Source organism: Macadamia integrifolia, chromosome 11 (genome assembly GCF_013358625.1).
Source record: "Macadamia integrifolia cultivar HAES 741 chromosome 11, SCU_Mint_v3, whole genome shotgun sequence".
NCBI lineage: Eukaryota > Viridiplantae > Streptophyta > Magnoliopsida > Proteales > Proteaceae > Macadamia > Macadamia integrifolia.
Genome location: NC_056567.1, coordinates 29274842 through 29299393, shown reverse-complemented (window position 1 = coordinate 29299393; position 24552 = coordinate 29274842). Strand labels below are relative to the sequence as shown.

Here is a 24552-nt window from a genome sequence, read left to right as displayed (position 1 = left end):
AGTTTTTTTTCTCTGTAATGCAAGAAATACTGAGAGGTGTGAGGATGAGCGTTGTAACCTTGTTTTCCATTGATAGTGAAGTAAGATTTCATCCCACCAAGGACATAGGTGATCTAACCGAACCTCGTAAACCTTTGTGCATTGTCTGTTCTTGTTTTTTCATTATTTTCAGCATCATTTTAAGATTGTGTTTCTATATTTCCAATGCGTTACACGCATAGAAATCTAGCTAAGGCTTTGTTTGGGCTTAGGGCGGGCTTGACTTTCCAAGGCGAAACTTGCACCCATACTTAAGACTACATAGGTAAAAAAAAGGTATGACTTGTTGAATTTTGACCATGTCTATTCATCATTCACATGGTAGGTCAAACGGAGCTAATATTTTTGTCCAAATATGAACCCCAATATTCTTTACTTATATGATTAAGCTAAATGTCCAACAAATAGACCATTAAAAAGGTATTATATATGTGACCACATTAAAATGTTCATCAACTTACATTTGAGGAAGAGTATGGACATACATTGGAGGATATGGCATTATATAGAAAGAATAATAATTGAATATGAAGTTGAGTTTTGACACATGGTCGATCACCCTATTATTCATTTCATATGCCACGAGTGGTAATGATGTGATTTTGATATGTAGAATGATGCTACCCGGGACGTCCAATGGTTTAAATCCTTGGATGATCTATGTCATGATGTATGATGTGTTTGTCGATTAGCTCATGTCTACAGAATCTACTATTAGGATTTTATTATTATTTTTAGGAGAAGAGCTCCCCATTCGGGAATGTGGTTTCTGCACTAGTGTGAGGGTGAATGAGAGCGTACTTAGAAGCATCGATAGGGTGGGTATTTCCACCTTTCGTAGAGGGTGGGGTGATCATTTTACCTCCTATATTTAGGTGTAACCCTTAAACTCCCAGACAATTTTTCTTTATTTTTAAAGTATTAAATTTTCTTTTCTACATTGCTCACCTTAAATAAATTTATCAAAAGGTCCAAATACCTATTACAAGGTGAATTTGATGGAATCTAAAATTTGTGGATAAGTAGAACCCAACTTCTCTTATTCAAATGAAAAATTTTAGCTTAAAAAAATTTGCAAAGTGGCAAATTTGAATGTCTAGACATTCATGACTGTTACATAGTGCATTAGTTAAAACTTTTATTCATTAAAACTTATTTATTAAGGTATGAATACTGTATTTTATTCATTATTATTCAAAGAAAATAAAATAAAGGACTATCGTTTATCTTCAATATATATATATATATATATATTTTTAATAGGTAAAATTTGTATATTAAGATAAGGTTCAAAATACAAGGAACTAAAGGAGGGGGAAGACCTTAAAACCCGAAGGACATGTGTCTATCTTATGTTATCGTTATTTTTTAGGGAAAAACTATTCGATTCGATCATATCATCTCCATTCCATTGATACTTGGTGTTAGCAAAAAAAAGAAAAAGGAGGTTTAAGTATCCAGTAATGACTTAGGGTCCATATTGACTCCATAATCCCATGGTCCGAGTCATATTGAGGTTGAATGAAAAACATTCAACTTTCATGGAAAGTAGTGAAGAGCACTAAACACCCATATGAATGGGGTTGAAATCGTTTGCAATTCCGATCTCATACAATTCTGTGAAATACCACCTTCAGGGGTTGACATGTGTATTGATACCAATACAATGGTCTAGATCTGGTACAACTAATAAAACCTTAAATCAGTGAAGAGGCATTTAAATCAGATCTGGACCATTGCATTGGTATCAATACACGTATCACCCCCTGAATGTGGTATTTCACGGAATTGTACGAGATCGGAATTGCAAACGATTTTTTTTCATGTGAATGGCCCCAAGAAAGTAAAAGAAGTCGGACTCAAAATCACATCCTTCCTAAGGCGAAGGTCCCTTGCCAACTCACCCCTTAGGGTTTTTTCCATTCACACATTAAACCATGGGCATAAAATCTATGTAATTATACATTTTAATCATAACTGGTAATGAAGAAAATTGAATTATGAATAAATAACTGATGACCGCAGTCAGATCTAGAACATCTCAGTTAGAATCAACGGTATAGAAATAGTAATAAAAAAATAAACAGGTCAAGGGGCGGCTGGATTTTAAACATTTCTCTACGGAGAAATTTTGGTCTTTTTGGGGATTCAACAAGGAAAAATGGAATACGTTTCATCATTCATAGGCCATGGCAGATAAACCTTTACTAATAAGTCTCAGATTGACCAAGTCCATTGGGCCTAAGCCCATAAGATAGAGAAAAAAAACCAGATGCCGGCCCAGTCTACAAGGATGATGACAAACAGTGCCGTAGTTGACTGTAGTCAAACATTTTATACCTTTCTCTTTACCGAACGCTATGTATCGTTTTCCGATTGTCTTTCCTTTTCAGAATTATTTGTAATAAAAGTTGAGAATTTAGAGAGGGAAAGAGCATTACTGGGTTGTTCTGCTCCTACCCAACCCATCTTCTAAAGAGAAGAGGCAGGTTGAATTCAGGGAGGGAAAAGAGGGGAAAGAAACAAGAAGAAGAAACTAAAAATATGAGAAATGTCGGTGGCCTGCATCTTTGCCTTGTCTCTTGCTTCGCATTTCTGGGTTGTTATTGTTCTTCCCAAAGTTTCATTGTAGGGAACAGCATAACAGTAAATCAATCAGTCAGAGATGGGCAAAGCCTCGTCTCTTCTGGTGGAACATTTGAATTGGGGTTCTTCAGTCCAACCAATTCTGACAACAGATACGTGGGGATTTGGTACAAGAAAATCTCTGTTCAAACCGTTGTTTGGGTAGCAAACAGAGATGATCCGATTACAGATTTATCTGGTGTTTTGAAGATCGCCGGAGATGGGAATCTTGTCCTTCTAAATCGATCGGAATCTGTGGTGTGGTCTACGAATGCATCCAAAGTAGATAGCCCAGTTGCAGAGCTTTTGGACTCGGGAAATCTCGTTATTAAGGACGAGAAAGACGATAGCCCGGAGACCTATCAATGGCAGAGCTTCGATCATCCGACTAATACGTTATTACCGGGTATGAAGCTAGGTTGGAATTTGAGAACTGGGTTGGATCGGTTTCTCAATTCTTGGAACAGCGATAGTGATCCTTCCACAGGTAGAGTTTCGTTCAGGATAAATCGCTATGGATACCCGCAGGCTTTTTTGTGGAATGGAGATTCGATAGATTATCGAAGCGGACCTTGGAATGGTTTACAGTTCAGTGCGGTTCCTGAAATGAAGCCCAACAACATCTTCAATTTCAGCTTCACCTCGAATGCAGATGAGTTGTATTATTCATTTTCGCTGAAGAACGATTCTGTGGTGTCGAGGTTGGTAGTGAATCCATCGGGTTTTCTTCAGCGATTCACATGGCTGACCGACGTGGACAACGAAGGCTGGAATCTTTACTGGTACGCACCCAAGGATCAATGCGATGATTACAGAGTGTGCGGTGCTTATGGTATCTGCGACGCCAATGCGTCGCCGGTGTGCCAATGCCCAACAAGTTTTGAGCCCAGGGATCTTCAGAGCTGGAATTTGAGAGATGGGTCTGGTGGGTGCGTTCGGGAAGTAGGGTTCGATTGTCAGAAGGGAGATGATGGGTTCTTGAAGTTGCAGAACATGAAGGTCCCCGACACCTCCAAGGCTTTCGTGAATGAGAGTATGAGTCTTGCAGAATGTGAATTGGCTTGCAAGAGTAACTGCTCGTGTACAGCTTATGCGAATTCGAAAATTACAGGAGGAGGGACTGGTTGCTTATATTGGACAGGTGAGCTCATCGATCTCCGGGATTTCTCGGACGGGGGCCAAGATCTCTACTTGCGTGTCGCGGCTTCTGAACTAGGTACGCTCATACTTCATTGCCTCATTTTCAGATTTCAAATTATTATTCATTTGAGAGAGAAAGAGAGAGAGATCAGTTCATGATCACTGGTGGGGGTTAATGGTGTCTTGGAGTTGGACCTCAGCTCCCTGTGTCGTTAGCTGAGTCGACTCGGCTGCCGGAGTTTACTATTGAATCTTCTTGTCACTAATGTGAAAATGGCATCAAAAGATTCCAAAGACGGTTGACAGATGTGGCAGCCATTATTTGAGTGGGAGACTTGGGAGGCCATAGGCCAGAGAAGAGGAGAGCGACTGGCAGAGAAACAAGGCAGATTCAAAATATGGGCTCTTTGTTTTTTGGGTAGGAAACATGAGTCCCTTCACTTTCCACCCTTTATATTTTTTTGGTGGGACCAGCAAAAGACATTTAAGATCGTCTAGTGGGCCCGGATAGTCATGCGGGGTCTCTCTATTTTCATCGGACGGTGTAAAATGACGTCAATTCAGATCGTCCGGTATAAGTTGGGATCGGATGATTTTGCCCCAGATTTTTCTTTATTACTATTATTATTATTATTATTTTTAAAACATTTTTACCCTTACTCTATAACGTTATATCATTACACTGATATGGGATCTAACCGATATTGACAGCGATTCGGATTATCTGAAACGATTCCTCAAACCATGCTGTGATACGAGTCAGTGTGAAGGGGATTGAGATCGTCTCTAATGACATTTCCTTAAACGGCTTTCGTGCATATGAGAGATTCGAGAAAAATGATTGAAATCGATACAAATCGGTGTGAAGGTGGGGGATTGAGAAGTGTAAACACTGGCTGGTTTCGGAATTCCGAGTCAATAAAGCACACAGCCGACGTTTCTGACTCTGTGAGGGTCGAGAGAGACTTCCCATTTGTTTTGCCGCTATCGCTTTTTATTTTCTTTGGCTTTAAGGCTTTTTTTGGCTTTTACGATTTAAAAAAGGGAGTAGGTTTTTTTTGGACGGACCTTGCCATATCCTGTGGCCCATAAGTATCAATGGACGGCCCACCTATCTGTCCTACTTTTCTCGGGTTACCGTTACATGGGGACAAAATTGGAGGAGTGAAAAGTACGATTGGTGGGAAAGGTGACGTATTGTAGGTCCCACAGCCAATGTGGAAACAGATGGGACAAGTGTTGAGACATGAATAGGTGAACGTAGGATCTAGGGAGGACATTAGCTGAGTTCTATGGGGTCCACCTTGATTGAGGCAATCTTGATGGTGCGTTGCGTGTATTTGAACTTGCGATTTCTAATCGAGCGTCTACTTGTCTACGTGGAACGAGTCTGTCCTTGGTTTGCTCAGTGCTCCAGGTGGTTGGCCAACTTTTACGGTTCCCTGCATGGAAGGGGAGAGGAGATTCGTCACTTCTGCCAATCAAATTTGAACATCAAAACTAGATTCTGGCTCTTCTTTACATGGTTCATCGCTTAGGTCTTGTCTATAACGATTTGATTCAGCATCACGTATTTAGGTGAAGATTCAACGGTTCTCAACTTCTCGTTTTTTACATATTTGTCAAAAATTCGTTCATCGTGCCTCTTTCAAAGCATTGGATCTTTGTGTGGACACATGACGCTCACCCAAGTAACTATGAATCGATCTAAGCAATGAATGCTTAGAGCCAAATCCTAAAACTTAGTAGATATTTTCGTTAAATACCACTAAATCTCTGCGCGCATGGTGTTGGGACTTTGGGTACATTCTTAAATACTAGTGTGGAATTTAGTGATTTTTCATTCCATGCAATAGGTTGCACTACAACTGAGAATTAAAAAATGTGAAACCCTAAAACATGGTTTGAGGAATCATGTCCTCCCTCCTTTCCTCTCTCTACTCCCTCCAACCCATGTAGAATACTAGAAAAGGGTTATCAGAGCCAGGGGTGGATGGCCAAACACTAGATGAAGACCCCTACCTACATGCATATCTGCAATGTGTCTCTTAAACACCCGTGTCAGGCTGAGACATGTGCCCTGATCTCCTTGACGTGTCGCAAGGAGCTTTGGATCACAAATAAATATGGATTACCTTCTACCAAAAAAAATTAAATATGGATTACCACTTTTAGAAAGGAATGGATGGGCTTATGGTCTTAAGACTAACTGACCTAAGCCCCAAATCCTGGGACCAGCCTATACTATTCCACATTCCATAAAAGGTCAACTTTGTGATACAATTCTACTCCTGCAAGGTGGTTTGGCTGTTAGGCCTCTCAACTAAACCACTACATTCCTATTTTGACAATACCTATGGTTTTGTTACGTGAATGGAGGTGTGGAGTTAGTGGCATATATCGTTAGGTAATTTATTATAAGGGTAATGATATGAGTGTAATTACATGTAGAAAGTGGGGTAGGTTATTTAATAGTATTTGTAAGTTATTTGGAGTTATTTTAGGTGGATTATTGAGTAGTTACCATATCGTCTAAGATATGTTGTGCGTGAGTTTTGTGGTTTATGAAAGTCTATGTAATATGTTATTTATTGAAGGAGGAGTGAAACGGGGAAGTGAATTAAATCCCTACATTTCTCTTTCCAGATAGAGGCAGGTTCCCTCTCAATTAGTCAAAACCAAGATTAGCGACCTCCCAATTACGCTAAGGCAATTTGATCCTATTCCTTCTCTCCTATTTTCTCTACTTTATCCACTCCATTTTCTCTATTTCTCATATTTTATCTCCCTCTATTTCCTCTATGTATTAGGTTTCTATGGGAGAGTGCGGTCCCTGCACCCAAACACATGGATGGAAAATGGTGTCACTATTGATGCTTCTTCACATGCTCCCGTTGGCACTCGTGCAAGTATAGGAACTAATCAGTTCCTTTGATCAAATAAACCAGACCTACTGTTGACGTAACTCTAGCAATTTTAATATATTATATAGAAAGTAGTGGCACTAAGGATGCGAATTTGATATCGAAACAGGTTATCAAAATCGAACCGAACTATTTACATTGAAACCATGAAACCATTTATTAAATTGTTTGGTTTTGGTTTTGAAATTGAAACTGTGATTTCGGTTTTGATTTTAAAGTTTAAACTGTTGGTAAACCTTTTAAATAAATCGTTAAACCGATGAATATATACGTAGTAAGTTTAAGTCATTCAATATAAAGTTTACTTATATTTTAATAAAAAAAATTAGGATGATAAAATAAATAGAACATCATGGACCGACCAAATTTGCTACTTGTGACATTGAAAAGCATCAGGGGTGCCTAATCTAGCACAATAATTGATTTTTTCTTTGAACTTTGATACTCATTGATGTCTTTTTTCTTCAAATCATCTACAGCAAAGAGCCAAGCCTCTGGTGCTAATTCTGGCGAAAGAAAGCAATTAACTATTGGAATCAGTGTCACAGTTGCTATGGGTGTTCTTGTATTGGCATTCACTGGCTGCTACCTATGGAAGAGAAAGACAAATGGAGGTGTGTTGAGTAGGAGGACAGAGGAAAGAGGTACAAGATGATTCCTTACCCTACAAAATCAGTGTGAAAATTTGCACTTCCATGAGAGACCTGTGAAAATTTGCACTGCCATGAGAGACCATTCTTATGATAACCATCCTATTCTTTCTATGCCAGTTACCAGGGAGAAAAGCCAAGACATGCAATCTGTTGACTTGGTTGTGTCGAGCGGAAGAGACTACTCAGATGAATGTAACAAAGATGATCTAGAGTTGCCTCTGTTTGATTTTGCCACTATTGCATTTGCCACAGATAACTTCGACGAAGCAAACAAACTAGGAAAAGGTGGTTTTGGTACTGTTTATATGGTAAATCATTCATATTTGAGTCAAAACATCTTTATGCTACTAGAATGAATTGAGCTACACATGAATGAGTTGAGAAAAGTGACTTTAATAGCTGTGTTTGATAATCCATAGGGTCACTTGGAGGGACATGAAATAGCTGTGAAGAGGCTCTCAAAGACTTCAGGACAAGGAATACAAGAATTCAAGAATGAGGTTTTGCTAATTGCAAAACTTCAACACAGGAATCTTGTTCGGCTTTTGGGTTGTTGTATTGATAGCGAAGAGAAGATGTTGATCTATGAATACATGAAAAACAGAAGCTTGGACTCTATACTTTTTGGTCAGACCATCTCAATACTTCTTACATTCATCTCATTACTATTCACTATGTTGATGAGTTTCCTGTCTTAGTGCTAAAAAATTGCTTCTGTCCAGACAAGGGAAAATCCTTATCCTTGGATTGGCCAAAGCGCTTCCAAATTATTGGGGGAATTTCCAGAGGACTTCTTTATCTTCACCAAGACTCCAGATTTAGAATCATCCATAGGGATCTCAAAGCTAGCAACATTCTACTGGATGGCGAGATGAACCCCAAAATTTCAGACTTTGGCATGGCAAGAATTTTTGGAGGGGATGAAACTGAAGGAAATACTAAGAGAGTAGTTGGAACATAGTAAGTACTCTGAAGCATACAAAAACAAATCCGTGCTTCACATGGTAATAATTTTAATGTCAATCGTCGTGACTTGCAGTGGTTATATGTCGCCTGAATACGCAATGGATGGGATCTTCTCGGTGAAATCTGATGTTTTCAGCTTCGGCGTTCTGGTGTTGGAGATTGTAAGTGGCAAGAAGAACAGAGGATTTTACTATGTTAATAGCCAGCTAAATCTTCTTGCACATGTAAGTCCTTCTCTTTACTTGTAATAGCATGATCTTCTTGTTCTTTTTTTGACTACCAATGTAATATGATGGAGTTGTTTTAGGCATGGAGACTATGGAGAGAAGGAAAAGGCTCGGAACTTATGGATGAATCAATGAAGGAATCATGCTCAGCAGGTGAAGTATTGAGATGTATACAAGTTGGACTATTGTGTGTACAAGAACGCCCAGAAGAAAGGCCAACTATGTCATCTGTAGTTTTGATGTTGAGTAGTGAAACAGCAACAATGCCTCAACCGAAACACCCTGGTTTTGGTCACGGAAGGACTCCCTTGGAGACAGATGAATCATCTTCTAAACAAGAATCAGGTACTGTAAACCATATGACAGTTACAATCATAGAAGGCAGATGACAGTTTGACAACTACTGCTATGAGTTCTTAAGATCTTATCCACCTCAAAGGCTTGTGACTTGTCCTCAAGCCAGGGGATTCAAAGGCATAGTCTCTGTATATATTGAAGAGTTGCAATAAATTCAAATTCGGCGAAGCTGCTGATGCCTCAATGAAGAGAGTGGATGATTTAACAACTTTCCACATTGTTATAGGTGATGAGAAGCAAAGATAACCTTATTCGCAATCGGCATGGGATTGAAAGCATGAGATTGAACATCTGAGATTGCGAGTAGGGATGATCTTGTTTAAATTGTCTTCTTTCATGATGAAGATCATAGAGTATGTAGTTTTGCTTTGGGGAATGTCTCTCATTAGTTACAACCCCTTTCCAAATTTCCAAGTGTAATTGTTTTTAAGTTTCTTCATTTCAATTAAAATTACTTCTTGTATGCTTCAACTTCCCACACTGCATCAGTGCTGATGGGAATTGGTTGCTTGTGTTTTCTCAAACTTGCTATCTTCAGTTAGTTATGGAACTAAAATTAACAAAGATCCTTTTTGGGGTGCAAAAATTTTACAAAGATTAAAGCCATATCAGTGGTTTTAATGCAATGTTAAGCAAAGATAGCAATTTTCAGAACAATTTTTTCCTTCTGTTGTTACAGAACTTTTTTTTCCCACTCTAGCACTTCCTCCCCTGCCTCAATTGTGGCACAAAACTCAGTATTTCACTACCTACTGTAGAATTCCAACCCTAAAACAATGCAAAAAAGAATGAAAAAATAAGAACAAACAAAGCATACAGATTTACGAGGTCTGGTAAGATTGTCTATGTCCTCGGTGAGATGAGATCTCTGCTTCACTATTAATGGAGAACAAGATTACAGTACTCATCCTCACACCCACTCTCAGATTGCTTATAGAAAAAAGAGAACATCGCTATAAATATATAGCGAAAAAAAACCCTAATACTAGAAAGTATAAAATTTCCTTTAGTAAACGAGTCCTAAATAAAAAATTCGCGCAGGTGGCATCCTACCCCCTTGCAATCTCCATGGCCTGCTTACCAGAAAGTAGGACCACCATTCTGCACCGGTACTTCTCAAATTAAACTGCAATAGAATACAAGACATTGTACACTGATACTTCAAATCTAAATTCATCTATTTCAAACAGCTAATGTTAGGTCATGAGTTATGCAATACCTTTGGAAGAACCTGATTATGCTTTTCTTACCATTTTTTTTTTTTCTTTTAAATTTGGTGGATGGATTCCATTAATAAGAGACAAGAAACATTTATTGACAGTACATCCCACAGCCAAATTAAGGGCGTACCTAATAAGTTTTTAAAACGATAGATATACCTACAAACTTATATTTTACAGTATATTGTTAGAGAGTGGATAGAGCAGAGCTTGAGCCTTCAATGTTTCTTCTGGATTTACTGGCATTCTTTAGTTTATTTTTGGGGGGAGGATCTATATGCCACCTGTGTGTATTGGCATCTCCAACACCCTTGGTTGGTTCAAGTAAGCGGAATTGGCAATGAAATCAACCTCTATGGACTCTGATTACAATTCAGTCGGAATTAGCCCAAACCCTAGAAAATCAAGTATAAGTCGGGGATTTGAATTGGCCGGAATTAGATTCGATTGATATTGATTCTATTCGGATTGAATTAAGTGGATCCGGTTCCTCTTTATAGATCCCAGGGTTCTGTCCCTAAGTCATTTTGGCCTTAGGATCACTCTGTAATCACTGGGCTCTATAGAGAGGAATCCTATTTGAAGTAATATTGCATCTGCTTTAGTGTTTTCAACACCAGCCAGTAAATTAAATGCTAGAATGTATGTGGCCTCACAGTCAATTTTCACAAAATTCATTTGCTCAATAAAATATGCAATCTAAGCTTCCCCAATAACCCCCGAGGATATAGAATGGCTAATTATTTAGATGATGACACATTGGCGTTCCACAATTCAAAAGGGTTAGATCCTCCCATTGTTCAACCACTGGTGAAGGAAAACATTGTCCATATTATATATAAATGACAATAAGTTTCACATGATGTATGCAGTATCATCCTGTGGTTTTTCATTGTTTTCTCTTCCATTGTAATCAGGTGGCCCCATTTATGTTATACAATTCCCTGCACCTCCATTGATGTGATATGGGAGATTTTCCCAACATTGGCATCATGGGGTCTCATGTTGGGGAAAATCTTGACCTCAGTGTTGGGATTTCATTTTGGTGATTTACATTATACAAATCCCTACATCCGCCTTTGGGTTTCGTTTAGGCATGGGACCCATGCTTTCTGACAAAGAACAGGTACCCTATATAGGGAGAAGGGTTTTTGAGCAAGAATGGGCTAATGAGGGTGGAGTGATTGATAAAATAATATTACACTTTAGTGAATACCGAGAACATATAATGGAAGAGAAAAAGAGATAAACACAAAGGCGCTAGTGAATTCTACCCCATGAAAGGTGGAAATACCCATACTATTGATGCTTCCCGTGTGCTCCCATTGGCCCCCATGGGGGTGCAGCCCCCATACTCTCGAACAGAAAACACTCATAAGTACCTATTCTATAGAAAGGGAAGCGACTGGCTAAGAGACTCAAACTGAAACCTCAGATGAGTGTGGATTACATGGATTTAGGGGACAGTACTGGTATCGGTACTGCCGATCTAGATAAGATTGGATCGGTGGGTATCAATCTATTTTACCCCTGCTTTTTCTAAAAATCACTATTTTTTTTACCATTTTACCCCTTGAAATGATAAGGAACACCGATCCAGAACGATCAGGAATCAGGGATCGATATGAGAGATACGAGACCGATACTTGAAACCATGGTGAATTAAGGACCATTGCTTTGTCACTAAAACACTCCAATTTGCTCTCAAGGACACTATAACCCAAACCAACGCTTATGAAGTTTACCTAGGAAACATTTGTATAAAAAAATGTTTCCTAAGTACAATTTGGGATCTTATGTCTTCTTCTATGAATCTCTTGTCTCCATCCATAGAAGATCCATTTCCGTACCAACTCAAGATCCCATTTTACTTAGATTTTTGGTGGAGGATAAGATCCAATAATAGGGGCCAACAGCTAATGGCTGACTGATATCATACACCATTGTTTATTCAAATACAATTCTTTTGTCAATAGAAACAGGTCACATGAATTAGACCAAGTGTGGGGCATTTGGTCATGGCCTGAAACACATTTTGGTGAAAAAGAAAGGTGAAGCAATTTGGGACCTCTTCCATTTGACCAGAAGAAAAAAGTTGCAGGTTCCCGTGCCATCCCTTGCCAAGGTAGGTATCAGATGAGACTTGAGAGTTGATTGTTGGGTGAGAAGAGGACATGAAGCGGCTAAGAAGGTGCCAGCTGCTTTAATATATAATACCGAAGTTCAAAGATGGCCCATCGCTCCCAAGACCTGGGGGGCTGGGGTTGAGTCGTCAAGCTCGCCTTAACCTGATGTGAGAGCGTGACTTCCGCCTCCGTGGCACCGACTTTGGGTTTACGGTGCCTTCCCAAAAGGAGAAGTTTAGATTTCATCATCTCAGGAGAATAAGACGAGCCATGAAGGACCCACACCCCATGGATTGATGCAGAGAAGTCCTTTGTACTGATCTATATCAGTGAATTCATCTGCTTAAAACAGCAAAAATGATGACGGGAAGGAATTCTCTAGGTGGGGTAATGGGGGTTGGGTTGGTGGCAGGTCTGGCAGGTCTGGCATTGCTGATTTCCCATTGCTTTAGTCCAACTGCCACATTTAAGAGAAGTTAGTGTGACCTTCTGGCACTGGATGATCATGGAGGCTTCCTGGATTTGCTTTCATAAGGGCCCACAATTTAGTTTTTGATAATAAATAATCCTTGGAACCCAAATATAAAATCACCAATTCAACCTTCAGGGGAGTCTTGGAAGCCAGTCATTTTGGTCTGCAACAATTTCACTTTAGCTTCTTATTGGTCATGAAGGGTCAACAATCATGGGATCCTCAAGATCTTCTAGACGATTACAAAGTCTTCAACATCCGTATTCCCTTTAATCCATACATTAATCTTAGCTTCTTAGGTTGGAATTGAGGAAGAGGATGACTGAAAAAATAGAGGGGGAAAAATCGATGGGGAGCCTCTTTTTTCTTGTTACCTGCTCTGTTTTCCTCTGTTTCTGTTCTATATATACAGAATCGATTGCAGTTAACTCCATCACTCGATCTCAGCCCCTGAGTGATGGACAAACCTTGGTTTCCGGACAAGAAAGATTCGTACTGGGTTTCTTCAGTGCTGGTGTATCTAGGAATCGTTACGTTGGGATCTGGTACACGGATATCCCTGTTCAAACGGTCGTCTGGGTCGCAAACAGAGATAAACCACTTATAGACTCATCCGGTGTACTCAGGATCGACGTTAGAGGCAATCTTGTCCTTGTCAATCAAAAAAATTACATATTTTGGTCTTCAAATTTGTCCAGAGCAGCTGAGAATCCAGTGGTAGAGCTCCTGGAATCTGGAAATCTTGTTTTGCAAGACCAAAGAGGTGGTGTGGCAGGGGACTTTCTCTGGCAGAGCTTCGATTACCCATCGGATACGTTGCTCCCCGGGATGAAACTGGGATGGAACTTGAAGACTGGACTGGATCGTCGCCTAACGTCATGGAAGAGCCCCGATGACCCTTCTTCAGGAGAGCTCAGTTATGGGATTGAGCTCCATGGATACCCAGAAGCAGTGATGTGGAAGGGAACCGAAGAGCACTACCGGAGTGGACCTTGGAACGGGCTTAGGTACTCCGGGGCACCTGAATTGGCACCCAATATGGTGTTTAGCTTCAGCTTCACGGCCAACGCGGACGAGGTGTACTACATATACCAACTTAACCAACAGGGATCGATTCTATCAAGGTTGGTATTGAACCAGAGCAGCAACAATGGCGGTGAGCTTCAACGTTTTACATGGAATGGTAAGAGCAATAGTTGGCAGCTATTTTTATCAGTTCCAAGAGATTATTGCGACACTTACGGTCTATGTGGGGCATACAGTAACTGCGACACGAACCAGTCGCCCCCTTGCCGGTGTTTGGGAGGATTCAAGCCAAAGTCGCTGGGAAACTGGAATTCCATGGATTGGTCCGGCGGATGTGTGCAAAAGACGGCGTTGAGTTGCAAGGGGCATGAGGGGTTTCTGATGTTTAGTGGGTTGAAGCTGCCGGATACGAAACGTACATGGGTGAACAGGAGCATGGATTTGAATGAGTGTGAGATGATGTGTTTGAAGAATTGTTCCTGTAACGCTTATGCCAGAGCAGATGTTAGAGGAGGTGGGAGTGGGTGTGTTCTCTGGTTCGGTGATCTGATCGACATTAGACAGTTTCCTATTAGCAGTTCAAGTAGTGGGCAAGATCTTTTCATCCGTGTTGATGCTTCTGAATTAGGTACCATTGATTTCTCTATCTCCTTAATTTTTCTTATCTTTCAATTACTCAGTTCTTAAAAAAAAAAAGAAAAAGAAAAAAGAAAAAAAGAAAAAAAATCCTCAGTTAGGAGAATTTTCTGCAAATTTAATCACTTGTTGAGATTAGAGAGAGAGAGAGAGAGAGAGAAGGTGAGAGAGTGTGTGATTACTAGCTAGTGGTCAATGGTGGGTTTCGGTCTCAGTTTTGAGTTCAAACCTAACCAATGCAATGAGCATCTGGTGGCTGGAACCCCCTTGGGGTGTGTACGCAGATGCTTTCAGCCGTAGAATGCTTAACAGTGCGGCTACAGAGGATGTGGACTCACCCTCCTCCACATCCTCTACCATTAGTTCTTGTTAGGCTTGGCCTCTCGCTACCAGTAAATTAGGCTAATAAAGACCTAAACCTTAAGTACCAAACCGGCCAGGGCACTTAAACATCAATGAATGCATTACTTCTTCTACCAGAATGTGGGCTTTACTGCTTTGAATTTTTGTGATCTAAGAAAACCTCTTCTTCTTCTATGGCCACTTGATGGCTAGACTAGAAAGCAAACCTTATTTGCGGCTTCCAGATGAGTCTTTCACTATATATGTTATATGTTGTTTTGGTGGATACAATGTGGCTGTGAAGCGGTTGCACAAGGTGATTCCAAGAGAAAGGGCAAAGTGATAGTGGCAGTCACAATAGCACTAGTTTCAGGAATACTTCTCCTGGGCTGCTCTGGTTGGTACCTTTGGAAGTGGAAGATCAACATGACAAGTCCCGAAGGTAATTTAATCTCATCATATTCTACACCTCAGATAAAATTGTTCTTATTCATGGGCCTTTGGGCCATCATAATCATGAATATATTTCCTTATAAATATTATAAATATGCAAATATCCAATATAGTAGTACAGTTAGATTTATACATCATGGGCCTATGGGCCATTATAATCATGAATATTTCTTTCTTTCGTCCCCTAATAGGACCAAAGATGTCATTTATAAGGGGAGAAGAGAGATAGACCCATGGAGCACTGGCGTAGGGACCATATGCCTCCACAATGAACAGTTTCCATTATATTGTATAGGGAGAGGGTTTCCTGAAAGGCAGCATGGTCCTTGCGCCAATACGGGGTTAATGGGATATCACATTGAAGCATCGAAAGGGGTGGGAGTTTTGCCATTCATGAGGGGTAGGGTGGTGGGGTGGTGGGGCATTCATTTTGACTGCCTATGTGTCTGGGCGCAGGGGTCGCTTTGCCTTTCAGGCTTATTTTTCCTTACAATATAGGAAAAAAGTTTTCTATGTGGATGCATGACACCTGGGCATAGAGGGTAGTGCCCCCATAGAGAACACTTCCCCTAATATATCTAAATGTTGGGTAGTTGCAGGCTTCAAATCTGAAGACCGTGGATGTCCCTTATGCGTCAGTTTTCCACAGAGATTGGGCCAAGCTGAATCTATACTACAAATCCTAGGCCCAACAACAATTGCCTAATGTAGTTGGTGAGCTATGGTGTGCAAAAAACCCATGTTCACCAGGAGGTCTCAAGTTTGAGCCTCCTGGCTGTTACCTACTTCCTCCCTACCTACCAAAAAAAAAAAAAGTCCCAGGCCCAGGCCCGCCTAAACATATTCTTGGCCCTTGTTTATGGCCAACCCATGAAATATTCCAAGCTATTGTCCATCTAGGATGAATCCAATCTAACATTACTAAATTCAAAAGTATAATAACCTGTTATTTATCTCCATCTTTAGTGTCTGTGGGACAAGGGTTTATGGTTTTTGGTTTCTGGCAAGTACTGAAGTACCCCATTGATTCAAGAATCAGAATCGGATTCTGGTCATTCCGACTAATTTGGACACCCCAAATTCTGGCTGATTCCTGCCGATTTGGACCTCTATTCTGCTCTCTATAACCTTGAGTACCCAAACCACCCCCCCCCAAAAAAAAAAAAAAGAAAAAAAAAGAAAAAAGAAAAAAGAAAAAAGAAAAAAAGGAATCATAATCTTTATTGCATAATTGGCCTTGAAGACGAAGATCACGAGGTTTTCTGTTACTTAAAATTCATCCATATGTAGCCGAATGTTTGTATAATTACTGTGTGTCCTATAATAGGCAAGGAAGTGGATAATGAAGAGCAAGATATTGTAGAAAAGAGCCAAATGGATGACCTTGAGCTACCTTGTTTCAATTTGGCCACCATTGCTATAGCCACAAATAACTTCTCAGACTCAAATAAGCTCGGTGAAGGTGGCTTTGGCCCTGTTTACAAGGTATTTTTTCTACTCCATAAGAACATACACATTAATTTTGTTTCTTTTCTTTGTTAGTAGTTATTCATATCTTGGTTTTTCCTCATTCAGATTATGATGCTATTAGAGTGTTTGGTTATGATGTGTAGGGTGAACTATGTGGGGGACAAGAAATAGCTGTGAAGAGGCTCTCCAAGAACTCATTACAAGGAATTGACGAATTCAAGAATGAAGTCATATTAATTTCAAAACTTCAACATAGGAATCTTGTTAAGGTTCTTGGTTGTTGTATTGAAGGTGCAGAAACCATGTTGATCTATGAGTATATGGAGAACAAGAGCTTGGACCATTATATTTTTGGTTTGTATTTTCCTTGGGACTCACTTTTCACTAATTATGAAATAGTATTTGTGATTGGCCTCCTTCAATAAGAGCTGGTGTTAACTTGGACTATAAATTGTTGCAGATGAGAAAAGAAGCACATTACTAGACTGGGAAAAGCGCTTCAACATTGTTTTTGGAATTGCTCGGGGACTTCTTTATCTCCATCAGGACTCTAGACTACGAATTATTCATAGAGATCTCAAAGCAAGCAATATTTTACTAGACTGCAATATGGAACCAAAAATTTCAGACTTTGGTATGGCGAGAATTTTTGGAGGAGATCAAATAGAAGCAGAAACAGACAAGGTGGTTGGAACATAGTAAGTTTTACCTCCAGTCACACCCTCTTCCAAATCAGCAAATTTTTTACTAAGCATTTCGAAATTCTCTAACAAATTTGTGGACAGTTTAGGTAGAAATGACCCTTTTTTTCTGGTCTATCTGTGATGGGAACAGTGGTTATATGTCTCCGGAGTATGCAATAGAAGGGCTCTTTTCGGTAAAGTCAGATGTTTTCAGCTTTGGAGTTCTGGTGTTAGAGATGGTAAGTGGGAAGAAGAACAGGGGGTTTTCTAAACCAGAACATCAACTTAACCTACTTGGGCATGTAAGTATAGCTCACTTACCAGTTGCACCCCAACAACACCATTTCATTTCTATTATGTGAAGGAAAACTAAATGAACTGGAACCATGCCAGGCATGGAAACTTTGGAATGAAGGAAAGGCTTTGGAACTGATAGTCCCATCAGTGAGAGATTCATGTGTTGCAACTGAAGTGTTAAGATGTATTCATGTGGGTCTCTTGTGCGTCCAACAACAAATGGAGAACAGGCCAACCATGTCATCGGTGGTGTTCATGTTGGGTAGTGAAAATGCAGTGCTGCCCCAACCTCAGCAACCAGGCTTTTTTTCAGAGAAGTATTCCACCAAGGCAAGTTCATCATCTTCAAGTATGCAACACTCCTCTTCCACAAATTGTGTAACAGTTACATTGTTATCAGGTCGATAGAGCTAAAATGTTAGCCTTTAGTGTCTCATGGCTCTCTTACTGATTTTCCATGATTTAAATGTTACTCTCTCACGACCATGCGTAATGTAAAGTGAAAAAGCAATGGGTTGTGTACTTAATTACAGTCTATTAATCACAGTATAGTTTCAACTTTGCAAAGTCTTTTGCCAATTACTAAGGGTAGTATATCTAGGATGTAATCATCTGTAGTTGAAAAATAAGAGATTCTTTATCTATAATTGTATTAAGCAAACCCTACCTTTAGTAAGAGACGTGGCTGGATGGCATTGCCATATAGATGTACACCATTTATATGACTTAAAACCTGCAAATTAGCCATGAAAGCAAGAGGAGCATATGGATCAGGCTGATCAACACCTCTGTTAATGTCATGTAGCCTTGTAAATGCAAATTTTATTGCACAAAAGTGCCATGTGTTCTGTTCAGCCAGTGGAGATAAAGTCATGGGAAAATTTAGAGAGGGATTTGATATATGCATTGTTGGGTTTTATGGTTTATATTTTTGGAGTTCACGCAGTTATTATTGAGCTTTTATACGTTTGAATCAAGTTTTGGATCCATTACATGTACAAAAGTATAATTGTAATTGTGTGGATATTTGGGTTTTTAGTGATTATTTTTTTGGGGAAATCCTAGACACAAGCATGGGAGATCACAAAGTGAGGTGGATAGAGTGATTATTTTTTGCAGTGAGTGCGACGATGAGCGTCGAATGACTGAGATCATCTGGGCACGCGCCTCGAGGTCCTATTGACCATCCAATGCTCACTGCACCACCTTAATGACTCTTCTGCTCGTGACACGTGTCTTATATCAAATTCAACAATCGACCATAATTCGTCCATATCTCTTCTTTTGCTGCTAAAAGAGCCTAGCGAGACATGTTGAAACCTGGTCCATTTCTCGTGGTTGGGGTCTGTTGTGCGATATGGGTTGCGTCTTCGGTTACCTCCACGCCTGGCGATCTTCATCCTCTGCAGAGACGTATCTTCTTGGGTTTTTGATTTCTTCCTTCGCTTTCAATCTCACCAATTTGTCTGTCTTGATGCCTATGACAATCAAGGTAATTCTCTTTAGTGTTTTAATTCCAAAATCCCTTAATCTTTTGGGGTTCATAGGTTAACTCGAAGCCATTATAGGAGATATCATCTTGAAAAAAATCCCTTTTCTGTGCCGGTGCAAACTCTCGCTCATACCAAGCAACGATGTACATTTTTTTTAATGGTTTTTTAGGTTTGCTCTCTGAAGCCAAGCTCTTTCAAGCAATTAGATTAAATGATCGTTCCAATTCTTAAGATCCCATTTTGTTCTTTTACTATGTTTTTTAGGGGGTGTGAATTGTAAGGTAGGAATTGGATTAGATAATTGATGGCTTTTCTGTTAAGATTGTAAGTAATTTTTTTTTTGGTAGATGATGAAGAGGCTCAAGGTGGAGAGAGAAGAGAATATTGGAGAGGAAGTCGGGTGAACGAAGAACCCTAATCTTGTCTCAATGGTAACCAAGCAGTCAACAATCGACTGGACATAGATGAAACTTCAAAAACCCTAACCTTGTCTCCAAAGTTCAGAACCAGAATAGAGCGTAGTTGTTAGAAGGAAGGAAAGAGGGAAATAGAGAGAGAAGAAGTCCGAGAGGGTTGAGAGGATTTCTTGATTTGTAGATTTCCAAACCAATGTTTAGGCAAATTCCTAATTTTCCCATGAGAATTTCAAGAAGAAAGTAATCAAATCGATGAAGCACTAAAGGTTGAGTAGTAAGGAACCTTCAATTGAGTTGAAAAACCCTAACCTCGTCTCCAATGGTTACCAAGCGGTGAAAATCGATTGAACAAAGATTGTTCAAAACAGGAGCAGGGAACCTTTAAATAAACAGGGGTTTTTGAAATTTAGGTCTCCAACCATCCTCTTCAGGCTCGCTCGATTGAGAGAATGTAGTTGTTTGAAAGAGGGAAAGAGCAGTCAGAGAGGGTTGAGAGGATATACTTGGATCGGTTTTGGCGGGCAAGTACCGTCAAGCTCTTTTAGCAGCAAAAGAGGAAATATGGGTCGAATGAACGTGGATCGTTCGATTTGGTGTAAGACTCGTGTCACAATTGGAGGATTCGTTGGACGCTCGTTGGAGTGTTGGCCATTGGAGGCGAGCCCGATCCAAGAAAAAGGGGGAGAAGAGAAAGAAGACAAACAAGCTTACTTCTTTACGAGTCTACATTCTCTGCCGCACCGCAGTGGTGCCGCGGAGTATTTTTTTTACCTTCTTTATTGCTATAGAAAGAAAATAAGAGAAGGGAAAAAAAAAAAAAAAAAAGAAAAAGGTGGGGAGGAGAAGAATTAAAATTAAGGAAAAAGAAAAGGTCGGCAGTGAAATCAACAGTGTGGAGAAATTATGGAATAAAAAAAGGGCAAAAGGTTTAACACAGTGTGCCCTAGGTGAGAAAAAATAGAACTTTTGGCTAGAATTCACAATGTGGAAAGCTTGTTCACGTGTAGTTTGGTCTTCCAAAGTTTTTTAGCATTGTAGAGTTAGTGAATAGTGGGGATCAGGCATATTTGGCTTTATTTGTGTTTGTCATGCATGTTAGTGCAAATTCAACAGTGATCAAGTTCATTGAGGTTGATGATCAACATAGAGGCTATAATATCGAGTGGTAGAGAAGAGTTCAAATTTCTCCATAGAATGCTTCAATGGTCATAATGATTTTTTCTTGTGGCAACAATAGATGAAGAACATCCTTACGTAAGAGTGGACACTCAAAGAAATTAGATCAATTGGATAAGATCACTAAAGATGAGTGGCTAGAGTTGAGGGATCTAGCGAATAACATGATTTACTAGCATCTTGTAAATAATATTCTTTACGGGGTCATTTGGTTGGCAGATATGGAGGAATTCTGGGAAAAGTCAGTGAGCATAAATCCAGGTTACTAGAAAATAGTTGCTGACGAAGAATTAGATTTTGGCCTTTGGTTTCCAGAGGGAGTGTGAGAACAACAATGGTTTAGGCTGCGAGAAATGGTTTGGGTCGCAATGACACATAAACTATGGGAAAAGGTTGGGTATGCCGCCAATATCAAGTATGCTAGCACCCATTGTGTCTATCTCTCTTCTCTTTTTCTAAAATGACCCTCATATCCTTTCTAAATGATACTCCATCATGTGTTCCTATTGGTGCTATCCGCTAGCATACTTGATATCGGCGGCATACCTATCCCTCTCCCATAAACTATATATATATATATATATATATATATAATAGGGAAAATGTTGGGCATGCTAGCAGAATACCTAGAAATAAGGTATGCTAGCATCTCCTAGCTGTTAGATGAATTAGAAAGAATCTCATTTGTTTGTAAACATTGTCTTACATATCCTTCCCAACACCGCTGCTCCACAATCGTTTCTTCTTCTACCTTTCTCCTTCCCATTTGTCTCTGGCTCCGCCTCCCTTCCACAAATTCGTTGATCCCCGCTGCCCCTTTCCCATGCTCTCTCTCTCTCTCTCTCTCCACCCTTGATGATTCTTCCGAGTTCAACATTCTCTTGGCTTCTGAATTTTCATCTTTTTAAAAGTTTCCCTCTCCCCTTGAACACCATTTTGAATCTTTCCTATGTTTTTAGTTCTTAATCTCCAAATGAAGTATACAAAACAAACCAGTTGTAACCCTGGGAAGTAGTAATTTCACTTTTTGTTTTTTAATGGGTAGATCATCGAACAATTATGAAAAACTCTAATCTAAAACTGAAATTCTAATAATCAAAACAGTATTGCCACATTTTACGATGCATATTTTCTGTCATCATCATCAAACGAAATTTCTCTCTCATATATATATATATATATTTATTTTTCCTTTGGGTCTTTCCCCTTCCTTGAACATTCCTGCAAAGTTGGTGCCTGGGATTCCAAAAAACAATTAAAAGAATCGCCAAAAGCCTCTCTCAGTTATTCGCTTAATATCCTCAACAATCCTTTATCATCTATTTACCATAGCCATGGTGTTCTCTATTCTCACTCATGCGAACTTTGTCGGTTGAAGAAGAGACTGTCTTCTCCATTGAGAAAACAAAAGGAAGAGTAAAACTCTTTGAAGTAAGATGGGTGGGTGTTGGCACAGAGGGGTATTTCATTTTGAAAATTTGGGCATAGATGAACAATGGAGCTTCACTGGTGAAAGATTTTGGTGAGTCACCTTACACATCTCGTGTAGGTTTCCGAAGCATAAGAACCTTCATTTGGTTTGAAGATATTTTTGTGTAGCAGAGGTGGATTGAAGGTTTGAATCTTTTCCCACAATCTAACGGTTGTATTTAAGATGACCAAATCCTATGGCTAAAATCCCGCTAGCATCTAAGATTCTAAGGTAACCTGCTAGCATACCTATCCCTCTCCCACACACACACACACACACACATATATATACACACTAGTAAAAAATACACATGGGAGAAGAATTGACTAATATTAGATTTAAGTTTCATATGTTGTCTTACGCTGAGAGAGAGAGAGAGAGATTATAACCACTTAAATTTATAGAGATAAAGAGAGATTATTTAAAATAGAGTATGTAAGTCTCCTACATTTGTATTACAATTAATTGGAGAAATATGAATGTGAAGGAAGAGGAAGATGGTCCCATTTATTATTATAATAATTAAAATAATTTTAATGTAAATATTTTTATTGGTGCAAATAAGAATAAATTTGGAACTATTAAAACAGACTAACAAATGAGATATAAGAAAAACAGTTTAATTAAACCACAAATAAAGAAAAACTTGCCCATAAGAAATCCCCGAGAGAATAGCCCTAAAATTCTAATCGACATGCCTTGTTAAACTCTCTTTTAAAATAAAAGTAAATTAAATCATTAACACCTCCTAGATCATGGGAGGGGCTATTGTACCCTTCTGTAAATTTTTCACTTTCATATTCTAAGTTTAATGGTAGATGCATCAGTACATCTGACATTGGAGAGAAATTTTACCTTAGAACATAGATAAGAATTAAAGCAAAAGCAAAACACTGAAGGGCGTTATAGAACTTACAAGATTGTTTATACATCTTCTTCTTGTTCCCTTTATTTGTGAACCTTGGTTTTTTTTTTCTTCAACTGAGTAAACAAAAAGAAAGAGTGATCAATATTTTGAAACAATTTAATTGTAACATAGGGTAGAGACCAATGTATTTATAATAATTTGAATTTTATTTTTTTAGTAAGTTTTACTTTACTATTGGTTCCTTTTTTTTTTTTTTTGGTAGATATTATTGGTTCGTTGGAAGTTTATTTTATTTTATTTTATTTTTACTTTTATTTTATTGAAATAGATTCAATTCTTAAGACAAAATCCATAAAAAAAGGAAACAAAAAGGGAAAGAGAGATATAAGAGTATCGCTCCCAAAATAAAAGCATGAGGTTCCCTAATAGCTTCCTTAAAAATATGCAAGTGATTAAATAGCTAGTTCTCCTCCAAAATTGAAAATTTTTTTGTTTTGCTTTTGTTTTTTGTTTTTTGTTTTGTTTTGTATTGTTTTTTGTTTTTGCTTTTGTCTTTGTTTTTTTTTTGTTTTTTTTTGTTTTTTGTTTGTAAAGAAAAAAAAATTGTATCTTCTTTCCAAAGGGTTGGGAGGTTTATTTATTTATTTTTGGGTAGAATGTGGCATGATAGATTGGAATGTGTGAGAGTTTAATAGATGTTGCCAAAAAAAAAAAGAAATTTAATAAAGAAAGTAATATTTTTACTCAATAATGAAACTATTATTTAGGAACTAATGTTAGAGAGAGAGAGAGAGAGAGAGAGAGAGAGAGAGAGAGAGAGAGAGAGAGAGAGAGAAATAAAAAGAAACAGAGTGGAGGAACTGCAATATCATGGGCAATAGATTCCTTAACAATAGGAATTTGAATTAGGAGATTAGGTCTCCTCCAAAATAGGATTCTTTTTTTTTTAAACTTTATTGAAGTCTCAAACTCTCCAATCTCTTTCAAACTATAACACTACATTCTAAAAAATAAAAAAATTCCTAATATTATATGTATATATATATATATATATATAGAGAGAGAGAGAGAGAGAGAGAGAGAGAGAGAGAGAGAGAGAGAGAGAGAGAGAGAGAGAGAGAGAGGTTGTAGTTTAATAAAGAAAATAAAATTTTCCCCCCTCAAAATAGTACCAAGTTTTTCTCAAAAGATTCCTTATACATAGGAAAGTGAATTAAAACCATGGTAGTTAAAAATAGGATAATTTGTATCTTTTTAATCGTTCCTGCTATTTCATGAAGGGGGCATTATAGTAATTTTCATCATTTCATGTAGTAAAATTAAGGTAAATCTTCTACTATTTTGAGTGACATATTTACCATTTCTGACATTTCCTACTGATAAGTAGGATTATTTTGCTGTTAGTTCATGTACATCCATTTTGTTTGCCAATATAACCGGTTGGTAGGGCCCATTAAGTGGTGGAAGATCTC

General features: G+C 38.7%; 2 protein-coding genes across 3 annotated transcripts; both read left to right on the top strand.

Moving 5' to 3' along the window:
* The first annotated feature begins 2447 nt into the window (after nt 1–2447).
* On the top strand, nt 2448–9537 carry LOC122093758 (receptor-like serine/threonine-protein kinase SD1-8). The gene is made up of 7 exons (XM_042664230.1): nt 2448–3880; nt 7208–7372; nt 7499–7689; nt 7801–8008; nt 8104–8341; nt 8421–8571; nt 8655–9537. Exons 1-7 carry the CDS (start codon nt 2584–2586, stop codon nt 8961–8963), a joined length of 2559 nt encoding a protein of 852 aa, XP_042520164.1. The 5' UTR covers nt 2448–2583; the 3' UTR covers nt 8964–9537.
* A 2485-nt stretch (nt 9538–12022) lies between these two features.
* On the top strand, nt 12023–18188 carry LOC122093759 (G-type lectin S-receptor-like serine/threonine-protein kinase At4g27290). 2 transcript variants are annotated; one of them, XM_042664231.1, is made up of 7 exons: nt 12027–14403; nt 15058–15195; nt 16534–16691; nt 16820–17030; nt 17137–17374; nt 17511–17661; nt 17753–18188. In XM_042664231.1, the coding sequence occupies exons 1-7, from the start codon at nt 13068–13070 to the stop codon at nt 18062–18064; spliced, it is 2544 nt and encodes an 847-aa protein (XP_042520165.1). In that variant the 5' UTR covers nt 12027–13067; the 3' UTR covers nt 18065–18188. The 2 variants fall into 2 exon arrangements, with proteins under 2 accessions (XP_042520167.1, XP_042520165.1); XM_042664233.1 differs by lacking the exon at nt 15058–15195 and having other exon boundaries at nt 12023–14403.
* Nucleotides 18189–24552: the final 6364 nt, after the last annotated feature.

Bases quoted from the DNA above. Each gene is read 5' to 3' on its own strand.
- LOC122093758 (XM_042664230.1), top strand. From the start codon at position 2,584: ATGAGAAATGTCGGTGGCCTGCATCTTTGCCTTGTCTCTTGCTTCGCA. The intron at 7,690-7,800 runs GTAAATCATTCA...GATAATCCATAG, and splicing joins GTTTTGGTACTGTTTATATG to GGTCACTTGGAGGGACATGA. The intron at 8,342-8,420 runs GTAAGTACTCTG...CGTGACTTGCAG, and splicing joins AAGAGAGTAGTTGGAACATA to TGGTTATATGTCGCCTGAAT.
- LOC122093759 (XM_042664231.1), top strand. From the start codon at position 13,068: ATGACTGAAAAAATAGAGGGGGAAAAATCGATGGGGAGCCTCTTTTTT. The intron at 16,692-16,819 runs GTATTTTTTCTA...TATGATGTGTAG, and splicing joins GCTTTGGCCCTGTTTACAAG to GGTGAACTATGTGGGGGACA. The intron at 17,662-17,752 runs GTAAGTATAGCT...GAACCATGCCAG, and splicing joins AACTTAACCTACTTGGGCAT to GCATGGAAACTTTGGAATGA.